Raw genomic sequence first — 20,871 nt, 5'->3', positions numbered from 1 at the left:
TGCACCCACTGCCATCAGCAGCCCCCCTGCACTGCACCCACTGCCATCAGCACCCCCCCTGCACTGCACCCACTGCCATCAGCACCCCCCTGCACTGCACCCACTGCTATCAGCAGCCCCCATGCACTGCACCCACTGCCATCAGCACCCCCATGCACTGCACCCACTGCCATCAGCAGCCCCCTGCACTGCACCCACTGCCATCAGCAGCCCCCTGCACTGCACCCACTGCTATCAGCAGCCCCCCTGCACTGCACCCACTGCTATCAGCAGCCCCCCTGCACTGCACCCACTGCTATCAGCAGCCCCCCTGCACTGCACCCACTGCTATCAGCAGCCCCCCTGCACTGCACCCACTGCTATCAGCAGCCCCCCTGCACTGCACCCACTGCTATCAGCAGCCCCCCTGCACTGCACCCACTGCTATCAGCAGCCCCCCTGCACTGCACCCACTGCTATCAGCAGCCCCCCTGCACTGCACCCACTGCTATCAGCAGCCCCCCTGCACTGCACCCACTGCTATCAGCAGCCCCCTGCACTGCACCCACTGCTATCAGCAGCCCCCCCCCTGCACTGCACCCACTGCTATCAGCAGCCCCCCCCCTGCACTGCACCCACTGCTATCAGCAGCCCCCCTGCACCCACTGCTATCAGCAGCCTGGATGCAAGCTCTGTGTAACCTGTCTGGAAGGAAGGAACGGCTGAGTCTGCAGGAGGAGGAGGAGGAGGAGGAAGGCGTGTGGTCCATGATGCAGGCAGAGCTTCCTCACATCCCCCATCACAGAATCAGGGAGGGGACAGCACGGAGCTGGAGGACTGGGGTCAATACACAATACACTGAACCCTGTCTGTGACAACATCAAGGATGCAGGGTACCCCCAAACCCTCCCACATCCAACCCCAACCAGCCTCCACCTCCCACAGCAACCCTCAAACACAACCAGCCTCCACCTCCCACAGCAACCCCCAAACACAACCAGCCTCCACCTCCCACAGCAACCCCCAAACACAACCAGCCTCCACCTCCCACATCCAACCCCAAACACAACCAGCCTCCACCTCCCACAGCAACCCCCAAACACAACCAGCCTCCTGCTCCCGACATCCAACCTCAAACACAACCAGCCTCCACCTCCCACAGCAACCCCCAAACACAACCAGCCTCCACCTCCCACAGCAACCCCCAAACACAACCAGCCTCCACCTCCCACAGCAACCCCCAAACACAACCAGCCTCCACCTCTCACATCCAACCCCCAAACACAACCAGCCTCCACCTCTCACATCCAACCCCCAAACACAACCAGCCTCCACCTCCCACATCCAACCCCCAAACACAACCAGCTTCCACCTCCCACATCCAACCCCCAAACACAACCAGCCTCCACCTCTCACATCCAAACATAACAAGCACCTCCAAACCCCTGAAAACCAGCCTACATCGCCCACAAAAAGCCCTTCCAAACACAACCAGCCTCCACCTCCCACATCCAACCCCAAGCACAACCAGCCTCCACCTCCCACATCCAACCCCCAAACACAACCAGCCTCCACCTCCCACATCAACCCCCAAACACAACCAGCTTCCACCTCCCACATCCAACCCCCAAACACAACCAGCCTCCACCTCTCACATCCAAACATAACAAGCACCTCCAAACCCCTGAAAACCAGCCTACATCGCCCACAAAAAGCCCTTCCAAACACAACCAGCCTCCACCTCCAACCTCAAACACAATCAGCCTCCACCTCCCACATCAACCCCCAAACACAACCAGCCTCCACCTCCCACATCAACCCCCAAACACAACCAGCCTCCACCTCCCACATCAACCCCCAAACACAACCAGCCTCCACCTCCCACATCAACCCCCAAACACAACCAGCCTCCACCTCCCACATCAACCCCCAAACACAACCAGCCTCCACCTCCCACATCCAAACCCAACCAGACCCCACCAATCCCACCCAAACATAACAAGCACCTCTAAACCCCTGAAAACACAACCAAACCAGCCTACATCTCCAACCTCTCAAATACCCACCAGTCACCCCAAACACAACCAGCCTCCACCTCCCACATCAACCCCCAAACACAACCAGCCTCCACCTCCCACATCAACCCCCAAACACAACCAGCCTCCACCTCCCACATCCAAACCCAACCAGACCCCACCAATCCCACCCAAACATAACAAGCACCTCTAAACCCCTGAAAACACAACCAAACCAGCCTACATCTCCAACCTCTCAAATACCCACCAGTCACCCCAAACACAGCCAGCCTCTACCTCCCACATCACCCCCAAACACAACCAGCCTCCACCTCCCACATCCAACCCCAAACACAACCAGCCTCCACCTCCCACATCCAACCCCAAACACAACCAGCCTCCACCTCCCACATCCAACCCCAAACACAACCAGCCTCCACCTCCCACATCCAACCCCCAAACACAACCAGCCTCCACCTCTCACATCCAAACATAACAAGCACCTCCAAACCCCTGAAAACTCAACAAAACCAGCCTACATCGCCCACAAAAAGCCCTTCCAAACACAACCAGCCTCCATCTTCCTCATCAACCCCCAAACACAACTAGCCTCCACCTCCAACCCCAAACACAAGCAGCCTCCACCTCCCACATCAACCCCCAAACACAACCAGCCTCCACCTCCCACATCAACCCCCAAACACAACCAGCCTCCACCTCCCACATCAACCCCCAAACACAACCAGCTTCCACCTCCCACATCCAACCCCCAAACACAACCAGCCTCCACCTCTCACATCCAAACATAACAAGCACCTCCAAACCCCTGAAAACCAGCCTACATCGCCCACAAAAAGCCCTTCCAAACACAACCAGCCTCCATCTTCCTCATCAACCCCCAAACACAACTAGCCTCCACCTCCAACCCCAAACACAACCAGCCTCCACCTCCCACATCAACCCCCAAACACAACCAGCCTCCACCTCCCACATCAACCCCCAAACGCAACCAGCCTCCACCTCCAACCTCAAACACAATCAGCCTCCACCTCCCACATCAACCCCAAACACAACCAGCCTCCACCTCCTACATCAACCCCCAAACACAACCAGCCTCCACCTCCCACATCAACCCCCAAACACAACCAGCCTCCACCTCCCACATCAACCCCCAAACACAACCAGCCTCCACCTCCCACATCAACCCCCAAACACAACCAGCCTCCACCTCCCACATCAACCCCCAAACACAACCAGCCTCCACCTCCCACATCCAAACCCAACCAGACCCCACCAATCCCCCCAAAAACAACAAGCCCCCACCAATTCCCCGAAACACAATACGCCCCCCTAACCCAACCAGACCCCACCAATCCCACCCAAACATAACAAGCACCTCTAAACCCCTGAAAACACAACCAAACCAGCCTACATCTACAACCTCTCAAATACCCTCCAAACACAACCAGCCTCTACCTCCCACATCACCCCCAAACACAACCAGCCTCCACATCCAACCCCAAACACAACCAGCCTCCACCTCTCACATCCAACCCCCAAACACAACCAGCCTCCACCTCCCCAAACACAACCAGCCTCCACCTCCCTCATCAACCCCCAAACACAACCAGCCTCCACCTCCCACATCAACCCCAACCAGCCTCCACCTCCCACATCAACCCCCAAACACAACCAGCCTCCACCTCCCACATCCAAACCCAACCAGACCCCACCAATCCCCCCAAACACAATACGCCCCCTAACCCAACCAGACCCCACCAATCCCACCCAAACATAACAAACACATCTAAACCCCTGAAAACACAACCAAACCAGCCTACATCTCCCACCTCTCAAATACCCACCAGTCACCCCAAAACACAACCAGCCTCTACCTCCCACATCAACCCCCTAACACAACCAGCCTCCACCTCCCACATCCATCCCCAACCAGCCTCCACCTCCCACATCCAACCCCAAACACAACCAGCCTCCACCTCCCACAGCAACCCCCAAACACAACCAGCCTCCTGCTCCCCACATCCAACCTCAAACACAACCAGCCTCCACCTCCCACATCCAACCCCCAAACACAACCAGCCTCCACCTCCCACATCAACCCCAAACACAACCAGCCTCCACCTCCCACATCAACCCCCAAACACAACCAGCCTCCACCTCCCTCATCAACCCCCAAACACAACCAGCCTCCACCTCCCACATCAACCCCAAACACATCCAACCCCAACCAGCCTCCACCTCCCACATCAACCCCCAAACACAACTAGCTTCCACCTCCCACATCCAACCCCCAAACACAACCAGCCTCCACCTCCATTAACCCCCAAACACAACCAGCCTCCACCTCCCACATCCAACCCCAAACACAACAAGCCTCCACCTCCCACATCCAACCCCAAGCACAACCAGCCTCCACCTCCCACATCCAACCCCAAACACAACCAGCCTCCACCTACTACATCAACCCCCAAACACAACCAGCCTCCACCTCCCACATCAACCCCCAAACACAACCAGACCCCACCAATCCCACCCAAACATAACAAGCACCTCCAAACCCCTTAAAGCTCAACAAAACCAGCCTACATCTCCCACCAATTTCCCCCTCAAATACATTCCCTTTCACCCACCAGTCACCCCCAAACACAACCAGCCTCTACCTCCCATATCAACCCCCAAACACAACCAGCCTCCAACTCCCACATCAACCCCCAAACACAACCAGCCTCCACCTCCCACATCAACCCCCAAACACAACCAGCCTCCACCTCCCACATCAACCCCCAAACACAACCAGCTTCCACCTCCCACATCAACCCCCAAACACAACCAGCTTCCACCTCCCACATCCAACCCCCAAACACAACCAGCCTCCACCTCCATCAACCCCCAAACACAACCAGCCTCCACCTCCCACATCCAACCCCCAACACAACCAGCCTCCACCTCCCACATCAACCCCAAACACAACCAGCTTCTACCTCCCTCATCAACCACCAAACACAACCAGCCTCCACCTCCAACCCCAAACACAACCAGCCTCCACCTCCAACCCCAAACACAACCAGCCTCCACCTCCCACATCCAACCCCAAACGCAACCAGCCTCCACCTCCCACAGCAACCCCCAAACACAACCAGCCTCCTGCTCCCCACATCCAACCTCAAACACAACCAGCCTCCACCTCCCACAGCAACCCCCAAACACAACCAGCCTCCACCTCCCACAGCAACCCCCAAACACAACCAGCCTCCACCTCCCACAGCAACCCCCAAACACAACCAGCCTCCACCTCCCACATCCAACCCCAAACACAACCAGCCTCCACCTCCCACATCAACCCCCAAACACAACCAGCTTCCACCTCCCACATCAACCCCCAAACACAACCAGCTTCCACCTCCCACATCAACCCCCAAACACAACCAGCCTCCACCTCCCACATCAACCCCCAAACACAACCAGCCTCCACTGGGTCAGTGTTTAAGTGCAAAGGGATCAAAGGGCAGAGCCCAGCAAGTCAGGGGGGCAGTATCTCACCATATTTCACCAGCCACCCTGGCATTTTGGCACACTGGATTTCCATCATCTTCCACAGTGATTGGGAGGACGCTCTGTAACACTAGAATAAAGACTTCCTTATCTAAATGGACTCCCTGTATCCCCACATATCGACCATTTACACAGTTTTATATATCGTTCCAATTTACTTTCTGGTGTCTGACTGCGGGATGACAGCCAGTTCCCGAGGGCGCAGCAGTGCAGACTTTCCTACCTACTTACAAAACATAATGTGTTTTCTTCATGTCGACCCGTGGACTGTAAAATTTTTTGTTCTTTTACGGTTCTTGGCCCATATTCAGGTTTCACATTAAATGTCTGCTAACGAACATGAGAGGATTGAGGAGCTTTGTCAAAATCTTGATAAAATCTTTATGACAAAAACATGTAGACTATGTTACAGGTTAATTTCAATTCCAAAACAATGAGAAGCATGACACAAGGTAAGCGCTACTTTGTCTTTTGGACGAGACATTATTTGGCCAAAACTATTAGCACCATCTGACACCTCATCTTGCCATCTCCCATAGGTCGTCTAGCGGGATCTTCCATAAACCGGATTCTTACTGTATGAGCAGGTTTATACCACTGCTGTGGCTCCTGGCATACAAGGCCGCCAGGAGACCGAAAGAGAGGGTGGTGGCGCCAAGCCAAGTGAAAATACCAGGGGTGACCATGGAAGGAGACGTGTCCTTGGAGGGTCTTCTCCCTCTTCCCTGTGTATCACCATAGAAATGGCCACTAGGAATGTGACTAGCATATATGCAAATATCTAACTCTGTGACCATTATAGAGCCAACGGACATTAACGTCTTGCTAATCGCACCACTCATCCCACAGCGAGGCATGTATTACAAATATACTGAAAAAAGCACAATAAGCACGAACATTAAGCAGTTTTAACATATTTTACGAACATTTTTAAATTACCAATTTATATTCACTAAAAAATATGTAAAAAAATAAAAATAGAAATTAAGAAATGTGGCACAAAATAGCCAGATTTTCTCCAGTGATAACCGTCTCCAGACCGTATATTCCTTAAGACAGAGTTAGTCACTACAGTGAGGAATCAAAGTGAATTTCAGATTTTAAGGCTAAAAAAGCAGAGCTGGAAACAGAACTGACTGAGAGAATGTTTCAGACTGACTATTGATACTTTAAATTTGAAAATAACTTTGAAATCACACTTAAGTAAATAATCCTGTAAGTTACCAAAACTCCCCACACCCCTCTTTGTCCATGTAAGATGTTATGAGGTACGGCTAAATTGATAGGCAGAGGTTGGGGTTTCTAGTCCTGTCCTTCGAGCAGTAGTGATCTCTTTGAGTCCCTGGGGCTCCGTGTCATTGTCTGCTTCAGAGATTAATTCTGTGTAAAGAGAGCACAATGTAAATTAGAAATATGGAGCGTAACAGTGTCTCATATACTGGGGGGGGGGGGGGGGGGAGAAAGGGACACACACTGGGGTTGGGAGGAAGAAAGGGACACACACTGGGGTTGGGGGGGAAGGGGACACACACTGGGGTTTGGGGAAGAAAGGGACACACACTGGGGTTGGGAGAGAAGAAAGGGACACACACTGGGGTTGGGGGGAAGAAGGGGACACACACTGGGGTTGGGAGAGAAGAAAGGGACACACACTGGGGTTGGGAGAGAAGAAAGGGACACACACTGGGGTTGGGAGAGAAGAAAGGGACACACACTGGGGTTGGGAGAGAAGAAAGGGACACACACTGGGGTTGGGAGAGAAGAAAGGGACACACACTGGGGTTGGGAGAGAAGAAAGGGACACACACTGGGGTTGGGAGAGAAGAAAGGGACACACACTGGGGTTGGGAGAGAAGAAAGGGACACACACTGGGGTTGGGAGAGAAGAAAGGGACACACACTGGGGTTGGGGGGAAGAACGGGACACACACTGGGGTTGGGGGGGAGAAGGGGAAACACACTGGGGTTGGGGGAAGAAAGGGACACACACTGGGGTTGGGGGGAAGAAAGGGACACACACTGGGGTTGGGAGAGAAGAAAGGGACACACACTGGGGTTGGGAGAGAAGAAAGGGACACACACTGGGGTTGGGAGAGAAGAAAGGGACACACACTGGGGTTGGGGGGAAAGAACGGGACACACACTGGGGTTGGGGGGAAGAAGGGGACACACTGGGGTTGGGGGAGAAGGGGACACACACTGGGGTTGGGGGAAGAAAGGGACACACTCTGGGGTTGGGGGGAAGAAAGGGACACACACTGGGGTTGGGGGGAAGAACGGGACACACACTGGGGTTGGGAGAGAAGAAAGGGACACACACTGGGGTTTGGGGGAAGAACGGGACACACACTGGGGTTGGGGGGAAGAAAGGGACACACACTGGGGTTGGGGGGAAGAAAGGGACACACACTGGGGTTGGGGGGAAGAACAGGACACACACTGGGGTTGGGAGAGAAGAAAGGGACACACACTGGGGTTGGGGGGAAGAACGGGACAGACACTGGGGTTGAGGGGAAGAACGGGACAGACACTGGGGTTGGGGGGAAGAACGGGACACACACTGGGGTTGGGAGGAAGAACGGGACACACACTGGGGTTGGGGGGAAGAACGGGACACACACTGGGGTTGGGGGGAAGAACGGGACACACACTGGGGTTGGGGGGAGAACGGCACACACACTGGGGTTGGGGGGAAAGAACGGGACACACACTGGGGTTGGGGGGAAATAACGGGACACACACTGGGGTTGGGGGGAAGAAGGGGACACACACTGGGGTTGGGGGGAAGAAGGGGACACACACTGGGGTTGGGGGGAAGAAGGGGACACACACTGGGGTTGGGGGAAGAAAGGGACAGACACTGGGGTTGGGGGGGAAGAAAGGGACACACACTGGGGTTGGGGGGGAAGAAAGGGACACACACTGGGGTTGGGGGGGAAGAAAGGGACACACACTGGGGTTGGGGGGGAAGAAAGGGACACACACTGGGGTTGGGGGGGAAGAAGGGGACACACACTGGGGTTGGGGGGAAGAAGGGGACACACACTGGGGTTGGGGGGAAGAACGGGTCACACACTGGGGTTGGGGGGAAGAAGGGGACACACACTGGGGTTAAGCAGACACATTCTGAAGATACGGTGAAAGCCACTGTAGCGGATGGCATTGGGCTGTCCTTAAAATTGCATTTATGTCTATGTGTTCGGTTGAATTGTACCTGTATATGTGAAGTGTATGTAGCATTCGTCTGATTGTTCGGTAGAATCACTCCAGTTATTATGCGAGTGAAACTACCGAACAATCAGACCACCCCAGGAGTAAGTGTGCCTCCAATTACTGTTCGCAACAATGTTGCAAACGGTTAATAAGCGGTTCTTTGTCCTCCGGGTGGCAGCCATTCGGGAGACGAACACGTGGCGGCGTCCATTTTAAACTCCCGAACAGCGGTGTTTTGCCGTCGAGTGTCTGGAACCCAAATCGGACACTCGGTTAGGCAAACACCGCTGAGACCTCCCCACTGCCGCCAATTCGTATACAAACTACCGAACGGCTACCTGTTCGGTAGACAGAAACACACGAACAAGGGGATTCATTCGAATCCTCTCCAGTCTCCATAGCCCAAGTCATTCGTGAGTTTATTCCCTTTTTCTGTGACCGACCACAGGGCCAAAACGCATGGAACCAATTTCGGCTTTTCCCTCCAGCGCGGTCGGCCTTTTTATTACTTCCACAAATTTTCCGAACCCCTGGTCCCATCTGGGTGATTTTTGGATATGTCACTCACCCAGATCAGGGCTACCGGGGAATGTAATATTTAAAGGGGTACCCCTATGTTTAGGGGTACATCCAGAAACCCAGGGAATTTGTGTCCTGTATAATGGGATTATGAGTCAGGCTAAGGGGAGGGGATGTGTGGGTGGCAACTCAGGTATGATTGGATACTGATTAATGTAAATCCCTCCCTTGCATGGGTGAATGCTTTATAAGAAGGTTGTGTGATTAAAAGTTGAGTTCTGCTCCTGATGCTGTGTGTCGTCCAGCCCTTGGGATCCGTATGGGGATATTCGTGCATTACCTTGCTTGCTGGGATTATTACTCTATGGGATTTTATTACTTGTTCCTGAGCCTCACTGGGATCTTTAGTGGAGTTAACCTGTGAAAGACCAGCTCTCCGCTACAGCCACGTCACCTTGTCTGTGCGCCGGGATTTCGCCACTGGAAAGAAATCCTTGATCTGGGTTTGACTGGAGGAATCTGCGGAGACTTTCCGTTTCTTTGCCAGTGGAGGACTTTCTGAGCGAATCTTCCGCAACTTGTTGCCAATATCGCTTTCTCTAAATCAAAACATAATAGAGATAATATGGAAATAACACAAGTGAATAGAACAAATAATCATTAAAGGAAAACTCCAAGCACCATGAGCAATGCAGCCTGGTGTAGTGGTTATTGTGCTAGGAGCACTCTAGCGCTCTCCCACGGTATATAGTCAAACCACTTGGAAACAGCGTGACAACATTACTGGAGTCCGACAGATCACAGCATCTTATGGAGCCGAAAGGTGGCTGTGCAGCCGCTCAGATAATGCTCTCAGCCCATACGCTGGCAACGCACGGCTGGCTTAGCTCAGTCACGATACACAGCGTGCGCACACAGTGCTTCCTTTTATTACACAGCGTGCGCACACAGTGCTTCCTTTTATTACACAGCGTGCGCACACAGTGCTTCCTTTTATTACACAGCGTGCGCACACAGTGCTTCCTTTTATTACACAGCGTGCGCTCACAGTGCTTCCTTTTATTACACAGCGTGCGCACACAGTGCTTCCTTTTATTACACAGCGTGCGCACACAGTGCTTTTATTACACAGCGTGCGCACACAGTGCTTCCTTTTATTACACAGCGTGCGCTCACAGTGCTTCCTTTTATTACACAGCGTGCGCTCACAGTGCTTCCTTTTATTACACAGCGTGCGCTCACAGTGCTTCCTTTTATTACACAGCGTGCGCTCACAGTGCTTCCTTTTATTACACAGCGTGCGCACACAGTGCTTCCTTTTATTACACAGCGTGCGCACACAGTGCTTCCTTTTATTACATAGTGTGCGCTCACACTGCTTCCTTTTATTACACAGCGTGCGCTCACAGTGCTTCCTTTTATTACACAGCGTGCGCACACAGTGCTTCCTTTTATTACACAGCGTGCGCTCACAGTGCTTCCTTTTATTACACAGCGTGCGCACACAGTGCTTCCTTTTATTACACAGCGTGCGCACACAGTGCTTCCTTTTATTACACAGCGTGCGCTCACAGTGCTTCCTTTTATTACACAGCGTGCGCTCACAGTGCTTCCTTTTATTACACAGCGTGCGCACACAGTGCTTCCTTTTATTACACAGCGTGCGCTCACAGTGCTTCCTTTTATTACACAGCGTGCGCTCACACTGCTTCCTTTTATTACACAGCGTGCGCTCACAGTGCTTCCTTTTATTACACAGCGTGCGCACACAGTGCTTCCTTTTATTACACAGCGTGCGCTCACAGTGCTTCCTTTTATTACACAGCGTGTGCACACAGTGCTTCCTTTTATTACACAGCGTGCGCTCACAGTGCTTCCTTTTATTACACAGCGTGCGCACACAGTGCTTCCTTTTATTACACAGCGTGCGCACACAGTGCTTCCTTTTATTACACAGCGTGCGCTCACAGTGCTTCCTTTTATTACACAGCGTGCGCTCACAGTGCTTCCTTTTATTACACAGCGTGCGCTCACAGTGCTTCCTTTTATTACACAGCGTGCGCACACAGTGCTTCCTTTTATTACACAGCGTGCGCTCACAGTGCTTCCTTTTATTACACAGCGTGCGCTCACAGTGCTTCCTTTTATTACACAGCGTGCGCTCACAGTGCTTCCTTTTATTACACAGCGTGCGCACACAGTGCTTCCTTTTATTACACAGCGTGCGCTCACAGTGCTTCCTTTTATTACACAGCGTGCGCTCACAGTGCTTCCTTTTATTACACAGCGTGCGCACACAGTGCTTCCTTTTATTACACAACGTGCGCTCACAGTGCTTCCTTTTATTACACAGCGTGCGCTCACAGTGCATCTGTGACGAACCCTGCTGCATAGACCTGTATTGCTGGGTCGTCTGTTTTCATTGGATTCGTGGATTTCCTGTCCGTACGCTGTTGTTCGTACGTTTCCTAAAGTACCGATTGGAACTACCGAACATCGGCCACCCAGGAGAGGAGTGTGCGGCTCATTAACACCTTGACCACAAATTAGAACGTTGTGGTTAACCGCAAACACCTCTCCATTCCATTTCGTACGGGTGGTCGTCGTTCGTATGCCGAACACGAGGCGGCGGCCATTTTGGACACGAGGCGAATCAGCGGTGTTCGGTGCAAGACCCATGGATCTAAAATCGGACTCTTTATCTACCGAACACCGCTGGAGACGGCCGTCTCCCCTTCTATTCCCTTGGAGGCATACGAACACTGTTCCGTTCGGGAGTTTCTTTCATCCGTATGAATTTACCCAGATAGCCGTCCCATGGAGTCATTCGTATACCGAAGGACTTATGAGAGACTTTGACTCCATGGCGATTGGACTGTGTACATCGGACCTGAGCGCTATTCGGTAGGAATATGCCCTCAGATCCCGGCTATCTGGGGATACGTGACACGAACACTTTATATTCGGTACTTCTGATTTTATGTATTTTATTGCATTTTTTGTGTTTGAGTTTAAGATGGCGATGGTTCCTATCCTCGGAGTTAATTAGGTTTCTCCCTAATTATCTCCAGGATAGGAAGAGATGTATTGTGGGTAAAATGGGAAGGGCTTGTGTTATAGCCACTGTGATTGGCTACCGTTTAATATATTTTTCAGTCTTCCACCAGGTCCCCTAGGGGAGTGTCTACCTGGTGGAGACCTGCATAAATACTGGGCAGGTAGCCCCCATTAAACACATTCTGCTTGACCTTCAAAACGGAGCTTTGTCTCGTTTGTGGAGGGATTTACTATTGGGACAGCGCTTTCGTTTATTTCTAGCTGTGGAAGGATTTCGGATGGATTGCTGATCGGGAGTTACCGCATTCGTATGCTCCGTTCGGGAGTTTTATGATCGGTTATACTGGAATTGCATTTCTGGAGAAAGGGGATTATCGACTAAACGGCGGCTTCACTCTCCAGGCGGTGAGTGTCGTAACAATTGGTGGCAAGCGACGGGATGAATCCCACCGCCCTGAAGGCCAGCTACACACCCCGGATTGGAAATGCAATATGAGGAATTAAGGCGTGCTACCCTTAAAGACATTTTGGAGCGCAGAGGACGATCAGCGAGCAATCTCAAGAAAAGAGAGATTATTGGTAGAGATGGATACAGCACAGGGAAGGGAGATAGCTAATGTGCCTGGCCTACTGGATTTAACACCCGAGGAGATAGCGTTTAACCGGGCAGTTCAGATAAGGCTGGCACACTTTGGCCCCAACCCTGCAGCGGATATTGTGGTGCAAGTACAAGCCGCAGTGGCAGCACAACAGGCGCTCCAGAGAAGCGGAGCTGCAGCAGCAGAGGTACCCCATAATAACAATGGGAAGAAAAAGGTACCATTTGCTGCTTTTAAAAACTTTATTGAGACTGAAGGAGAGATAGACGGGTTCCTGGCGGACTTTGAACGACAGTGTGCTTTACACCAGGTGCCCGCAGAAGAATGGGTTCCTATCCTCTCTGGGAAATTATCCGGCCGGGCCAGTGAAGCTTTTCGGGCCATCCCAGAGGAGGAACTCACTAGCTACCGGGCAGTAAAAGATGCCCTTTTGACCCGGTACGCTGTTACCCCTGAGGCGTACCGGAGGCGATTCCGGGACAATAATAAACAGGCTGGTGATTCCTATGTGGAATGGGCATGCCGGGTACACCGCACGGCAGTCCACTGGATGACAGGGTGTCGAGCGGTAACTGGGGAAGAGGTGCTGCAAGTGTTCCTGCTAGAACACTGCTTTGACAAGTTACCTGCAGGGGTTTGAGAGTGGGTCAGGGACCGTAAACCCGCTACCTTCCATGAAGCTGCTCGTATGGCTGACGAATACACCGATGCCCGTAAGCTGGATCAGACAGCAGCCAAGGTCCCTGCCCGAGTGGAATACAAACCGGCAGCACCTCCAACCACCAACCTATATCACCCCCCAGCACAACGTACTCCCGCTATGCCGCCAGCACCCAACCATGGGCAGTCACCCCGATTCAACAAACGGGGTTACTCGAACCAGGTCCAGTGCTATGGATGTAAGCAGATGGGACATAAAAGACCAGAATGTCCTCTAAACCATGCCAACCAAGCACCGTCCTGGAGAAACCCAGCCGGCGGAGCCCAACAGCCACCTCAGCCGTCTGCTCACTGCCTTGAGCAGGAGGAGTTTTGGGGTTTTCTTCACGAAGCAGACCCAGTCCAAGCAGCTCAGCAGGACAACCGCCAACACCACAGACAGACCGTTAAGTTGAACGGGAAAGAGGTCACTGGTCTGAGAGACACCGGAGCTACTATGACCTTGCTCCAAAAGAACCTGGTTTCGGAACACCAACACACCGGGAATACTGTGGCAGTAAGGGTGGCAGGAGGCGCCGTGTTCCGCCTGCCTGTTGCCCGGGTTCATTTGGACTGGGGAGTGGGAGCTGGACATGTGAATGTGGGGGCTATGAAGGACTTGCCGGCCGATGTTTTGCTGGGAAATGATTTGGCCCCTCTGATTTCTGCCTATGCTACTATGGGACCTGGCGAAGCCAACCCAGTGACTACCCGTGCTCAGACCCGTGCTGCTGGAACCAGCCCACCTGCTGCTGAGACCCAGGTAAGAACCGATTCCCCGACTGACAACCCAGGGCAGACGTTAGCTAGTTGGGATTCCCCAGAGGAGTTCGGGAGGGAAACCCAGACAGACCCATCTCTCCAGAGGTATAGGAGCAGAGCAGACACTGGAGAAGAAGGAGCAAAGGGGGAGCGGTATGAGTGGGTGGGGGACAGGTTATATCGGATCCCTAAGCCGTCCCAGAAAAGTGTTGCCCCTCCGCCGAATCGACAGCTGGTAGTGCCCGCGAAATACCGGCGGGAGATTCTGCGGATAGGGCATGATGTCCCGCTAGCCGGACATCTAGGGTCCCGCCGCACAGGCCATAGGATTATGCAGAATTTTTTTTGGACAGGGATTAACCAGGCTGTGCGGATATATTGTAGCACGTGTGACACTTGTCAACGGGTAGGGAAGCGGGGGGACCACCCAAAAGGTAGGCTTATGTCGATGCCTATTATTGGGGAGCCCTTTGCCCGCATAGCCGTTGATATTGTGGGTCCACTGGCCAGGGCTAGTCCATCGGGTAAGAAATACATTCTCACCGTGGTGGACTATGCCACTCGCTATCCAGAGGCAGTAGCGCTGTCTAATATAGAGGCAGAGACAGTTGCTGATGCCCTGGTTAGGATTTTTACCAGAGTCGGGTTCCCGCAAGAGATTCTCTCTGACCAAGGAACCCAATTTACCGCTGTGCTTACCCAGCAGCTGTGGAGGGTATGCGGCATTAAACCGATACTTAGTTCCCCATACCATCCACAGACTAACGGTCTCTGCGAGCGATTTAATGGCACCCTCAAACAAATGCTGAGGACCTTTTCTGACACTTGCCGGGACTGGGAGCGATTCCTGCCTCATCTGTTGTTTGCCTACAGAGAGGTGCCCCAGGAATCTACTGGGTTCTCCCCCTTTGAGCTGCTTTATGGGAGAAGGGTCCGCGGACCTCTAGATCTCATTAGAGGCCACTGGGAGGGGGAGACAGAGCAAGAAGGGACCCCCATAGTGCCATATGTTCTGGAGCTCCGGGACCGCATGGAGAAACTGTCTCTGATGGTAAGAGAGAACCTCCAGGTGGCCCAGGGGAGACAGAAGGAATGGTACGATCGGGGTGCCCGACAGCGAGTCTTCCAGGTTGGGCAGAAGGTACTAGTGCTCAAACCTGTGAAGGCGAATAAGATGCAGGCATCTTGGCAGGGCCCGTATAAAGTATTAGCTCAGGTGTGCGATACTACCTACCTTATAGCCAGCTGTTCAGATGACAGGATCCAGCGATCCTTTCATGTGAACATGCTAAAGGAGTATCAGGAACGACCTGAGGATGTAGCTGCAGTATGTGCCCCCGCTGCAGACGATACCGAAAGCTTACCCTTACCCGACCTATTAGCAAGAGGTGCCCAGACGGATCTGACTGACCTCGTACAGCTAGGGGACAGGTTAAGCCCCGCAGAGAAGGAACAGGCGAAACAGCTTCTGTGGGAGAAGCAGGCTACGTTCTCCCAAGAACCCGGCTACACTACCCTAGCTGTACATAAGGTAGAGACCCCTGGACAGAACCCCTTAAGACAGCCCCCTTACCGTATCCCTGAAGCAGTCCGAGAAGGAATGCGGATCCCTGTAGTCCTGGTGCCTAAGAAAGATGGGACCACCCGGTTCTGTGTGGACTACAGGAGGCTCAACGAGCGGACCACCACTGACGCCTACCCGATGCCACGGGTAGACGAATTATTAGACCGCATTGCCAGGGGACGCTATCTGACCACCATAGACCTGTGTAAGGGTTACTGGCAGATTCCCCTGGCCAAGGACGCTATCCCCAAGTCGGCCTTCGTCACCCCCTTTGGCTTATACCAGTTTAAGGTTATGCCATTTGGGATGAAGAATGCCCCAGCTACCTTCCAACGGATGGTGGACAGGCTCCTTGATGGCTTCCAGGAATTTGCTTGTGCATACCTGGATGATATTGCGATCTACAGTGAGTCCTGGGAGGAACACCTGGTGCACGTAGGGGTAGTACTGGATAAAATTCGGGCCGCTGGCCTGACGTTGAAGCCAGAAAAGTGTCATCTAGGCATGGCTGAGGTACAATACTTGGGTCACAGGGTGGGGTGTGGGAGCCAGAGACCAGAGCCGGCCAAGATAGAGGCAGTAGCGAACTGGCCCACACCTATCACTAAGACCCAGGTATTGGCCTTCCTAGGGACAGCAGGGTATTACAGACGCTTTGTCCCCGACTACAGCTCTATAGCTAAACCCCTGACAGACCTGACTAAGAAGAACCTCCCTAAGCAGGTCCTGTGGTCTCCAGCTTGTGAAGCTGCGTTTCAAGCACTTAACCCCTTAAGGACACATGACGTGTGTGACACGTCATGATTCCCTTTTATTCCAGAAGTTTGGTCCTTAAGGGGTTAAGCAGGCTCTCGTGAATGCCCCTGTCCTGGCTGCCCCACTTCCTAACAAACGTTTTCTCGTCCATACAGATGCTTCCATGTATGGACTGGGGGCTGTGCTAAGCCAGGTCGGGGAGGATGGAGGAGAACACCCTGTCGCATATCTCAGTCGAAAGCTGTTACCCCGGGAAGTGAGTTATGCGGCAGTGGAGAAAGAATGTTTGGCCCTGGTCTGGGCATTGAAAAAATTGAGTTCCTATTTGTATGGACAGGAATTTTCACTTATCACGGACCACAATCCCCTTGTTTGGCTTAACCGGGTCTCAGGAGACAATGGTAGACTGTTGCGGTGGAGTTTAGCACTACAACCATATAACTTCACCATCAGCTACCGACCCGGTAAGCAGAATGGGAATGCAGATGGGTTATCACGGCAAACCGACGTCCTTGCTACTTCCTAGTCCGGTCATCCCCAAGTTGACCCGCTAAAGGGCCAAGCCGGGTCTGCCGGAGTGTTCCACAAGGGGGGAGCCGTGTGACGAACCCTGCTGCATAGACCTGTATTGCTGGGTCGTCTGTTTTCATTGGATTCGTGGATTTCCTGTCCGTACGCTGTTGTTCGTACGTTTCCTAAAGTACCGATTGGAACTACCGAACATCGGCCACCCAGGAGAGGAGTGTGCGGCTCATTAACACCTTGACCACAAATTAGAACGTTGTGGTTAACCGCAAACACCTCTCCATTCCATTTCGTACGGGTGGTCGTCGTTAGTATGCCGAACACGAGGCGGCGGCCATTTTGGACACGAGGCGAATCAGCGGTGTTCGGTGCAAGACCCATGGATCTAAAATCGGACTCTTTATCTACCGAACACCGCTGGAGACGGCCGTCTCCCCTTCTATTCCCTTGGAGGCATACGAACACTGTTCCGTTCGGGAGTTTCTTTCATCCGTATGAACTTACCCAGATAGCCGTCCCATGGAGTCATTCGTATACCGAAGGACTTATGAGAGACTTTGACTCCATGGCGATTGGACTGTGTACATCGGACCTGAGCGCTATTCGGTAGGAATATGCCCTCAGATCCCGGCTATCTGGGGATACGTGACACGAACACTTTATATTCGGTACTTCTGATTTTATGTATTTTATTGCATTTTTTGTGTTTGAGTTTAAGATGGCGATGGTTCCTATCCTCGGAGTTAATTAGGTTTCTCCCTAATTATCTCCAGGATAGGAAGAGATGTATTGTGGGTAAAATGGGAAGGGCTTGTGTTATAGCCACTGTGATTGGCTACCGTTTAATATATTTTTCAGTCTTCCACCAGGTCCCCTAGGGGAGTGTCTACCTGGTGGAGACCTGCATAAATACTGGGCAGGTAGCCCCCATTAAACACATTCTGCTTGACCTTCAAAACGGAGCTTTGTCTCGTTTGTGGAGGGATTTACTATTGGGACAGCGCTTTCGTTTATTTCTAGCTGTGGAAGGATTTCGGATGGATTGCTGATCGGGAGTTACCGCATTCGTATGCTCCGTTCGGGAGGTTTATGATCGGTTATACTGGAATTGCATTTCTGGAGAAAGGGGATTATCGACTAAACGGCGGCTTCACTCTCCAGGCGGTGAGTGTCGTAACAGCATCCTTTTATTACACAGCGTGCGCTCACAGTGCTTCCTTTTATTACACAGCGTGCGCTCACAGTGCTTCCTTTTATTACACAGCGTGCGCACACAGTGCTTCCTTTTATTACACAGCGTGCGCTCACAGTGCTTCCTTTTATTACACAGCGTGCGCTCACAGTGCTTCCTTTTATTACACAGCGTGCGCACACAGTGCTTCCTTTTATTACACAGCGTGCGCACACAGTGCTTCCTTTTATTACACAGCGTGCGCTCACAGTGCTTCCTTTTATTACACAGCGTGCGCACACAGTGCTTCCTTTTATTACACAGCGTGCGCTCACAGTGCTTCCTTTTATTACACAGCGTGCGCACACAGTGCTTCCTTTTATTACACAGCGTGTGCTCACAGTGCTTCCTTTTATTACACAGCGTGCGCACACAGTGCTTCCTTTTATTACACAGTGTGCGCTCACAGTGCTTCCTTTTATTACACAGCGTGCGCACACAGTGCTTCCTTTTATTACACAGCGTGCGCTCACAGTGCTTCCTTTTATTACACAGCGTGCGCTCACAGTGCTTCCTTTTATTACACAGCGTGCGCACACAGTGCTTCCTTTTATTACACAGCGTGCGCACACAGTGCTTCCTTTTATTACACAGCGTGCGCTCACAGTGCTTCCTTTTATTACACAGCGTGCGCACACAGTGCTTCCTTTTATTACACAGCGTGCGCTCACAGTGCTTCCTTTTATTACACAGCGTGCGCATACACTGCTTCCTTTTATTACACAGCGTGCGCTCACAGTGCTTCCTTTTATTACACAGCGTGCGCTCACAGTGCTTCCTTTTATTACACAGCGTGCGCACACAGTGCTTCCTTTTATTACACAGCGTGCGCTCACAGTGCTTCCTTTTATTACACAGCGTGCGCACACAGTGCTTCCTTTTATTACACAGCGTGCGCTCACAGTGCTTCCTTTTATTACACAGCGTGCGCTCACAGTGCTTCCTTTTATTACACAGCGTGCGCACACAGTGCTTCCTTTTATTACACAGCGTGCGCTCACAGTGCTTCCTTTTATTACACAGCGTGCGCTCACAGTGCTTCCTTTTATTACACAGCGTGCGCTCACAGTGCTTCCTTTTATTACACAGCGTGCGCTCACAGTGCTTCCTTTTATTACACAGCGTGCGCTCACAGTGCTTCCTTTTATTACACAGCGTGCGCTCACAGTGCTTCCTTTTATTACACAGCGTGCGCACACAGTGCTTCCTTTTATTACACAGCGTGCGCTCACAGTGCTTCCTTTTATTACACAGCGTGCGCATACAGTGCTTCCTTTTATTACACAGCGTGCGCACACAGTGCTTCCTTTTATTACACAGCGTGCGCTCACAGTGCTTCCTTTTATTACACAGCGTGCGCACACAGTGCTTCCTTTTATTACACAGCGTGCGCACACAGTGCTTCCTTTTATTACACAGCGTGCGCACACAGTGCTTCCTTTTATTACACAGCGTGCGCACACAGTGCTTCCTTTTATTACACAGCGTGCGCACACAGTGCTTCCTTTTATTACACAGCGTGCGCTCACAGTGCTTCCTTTTATTACACAGCGTGCGCTCACAGTGCTTCCTTTTATTACACAGCGTGCGCTCACAGTGCTTCCTTTTATTACACAGCGTGCGCTCACAGTGCTTCCTTTTATTACACAGCGTGCGCTCACAGTGCTTCCTTTTATTACACAGCGTGCGCTCACAGTGCTTCCTTTTATTACACAGCGTGCGCACACAGTGCTTCCTTTTATTACACAGCGTGCGCACACAGTGCTTCCTTTTATTACACAGCGTGCGCACACAGTGCTTCCTTTTATTACACAGCGTGCGCTCGCAGTGCTTCCTTTTATTACACAGCGTGCGCACACAGTGCTTCCTTTTATTACACAGCGTGCGCACACAGTGCTTCCTTTTATTACACAGCGTGCGCACACAGTGCTTCCTTTTATTACACAGCGTGCGCACACAGTGCTTCCTTTTATTACACAGCGTGCGCTCACAGTGCTTCCTTTTATTACACAGTGTGCGCTCACAGTGCTTCCTTTTATTACACAGCGTGCGCTCACAGTGCTTCCTTTTATTACACAGCGTGCGCTCACAGTGCTTCCTTTTATTACACAGCGTGCGCTCACAGTGCTTCCTTTTATTACACAGCGTGCGCTCACAGTGCTTCCTTTTATTACACAGCGTGCGCACACAGTGCTTCCTTTTATTACACAGCGTGCGCACACAGTGCTTCCTTTTATTACACAGCGTGCGCACACAGTGCTTCCTTCCTTTTATTACACAGTGTGCGCACACAGTGCTTCCTTTTATTACACAGCGTGCGCACACAGTGCTTCCTTTTATTACACAGCGTGCGCTCACAGTGCTTCCTTTTATTACACA

At 52.2% G+C, this 20,871-nt stretch overlaps 2 protein-coding genes across 2 annotated transcripts in view; one reads left to right on the top strand and one right to left on the bottom strand.

Annotated features, from left to right (window-relative positions):
• The first annotated feature begins 662 nt into the window (after positions 1–662).
• LOC134608225 (uncharacterized) lies at positions 663–5,901 on the top strand. The gene is made up of 6 exons (XM_063450887.1): positions 663–735; positions 925–1,212; positions 1,675–1,981; positions 3,464–4,561; positions 4,649–5,490; positions 5,879–5,901. The coding sequence occupies exons 1-6, from the start codon at positions 663–665 to the stop codon at positions 5,899–5,901; spliced, it is 2,631 nt and encodes an 876-aa protein (XP_063306957.1).
• A 19-nt stretch (positions 5,902–5,920) lies between these two features.
• Positions 5,921–20,871, bottom strand: part of LOC134608248 (flap endonuclease 1-like) — a 268,100-nt gene continuing 253,149 nt past the window's right edge. The window contains exons 10-11 of the mRNA XM_063450916.1: positions 9,754–9,898; positions 5,921–6,947 (exon numbers count right to left, since the gene is read on the bottom strand). Of these exons, the coding sequence (XP_063306986.1) occupies positions 6,942–6,947; positions 9,754–9,898 (151 nt within the window). The 3' untranslated portion in view covers positions 5,921–6,941. The remainder of the gene's footprint in view (positions 6,948–9,753; positions 9,899–20,871) is intronic.

The sequence above is a fragment of the Pelobates fuscus genome, chromosome 4 (genome assembly GCF_036172605.1).
Source record: "Pelobates fuscus isolate aPelFus1 chromosome 4, aPelFus1.pri, whole genome shotgun sequence".
NCBI classification, from domain to species: domain Eukaryota; kingdom Metazoa; phylum Chordata; class Amphibia; order Anura; family Pelobatidae; genus Pelobates; species Pelobates fuscus.
This window is presented reverse-complemented; position numbering and strand designations above follow the sequence as displayed.

Bases quoted from the DNA above. Each gene is read 5' to 3' on its own strand.
- LOC134608225 (XM_063450887.1), top strand. From the start codon at position 663: ATGCAAGCTCTGTGTAACCTGTCTGGAAGGAAGGAACGGCTGAGTCTG. The intron at 736-924 runs GCGTGTGGTCCA...CACCTCCCACAG, and splicing joins GGAGGAGGAGGAGGAGGAAG to CAACCCTCAAACACAACCAG. The intron at 1,213-1,674 runs GCAACCCCCAAA...CCTGAAAACCAG, and splicing joins ACCAGCCTCCACCTCCCACA to CCTACATCGCCCACAAAAAG.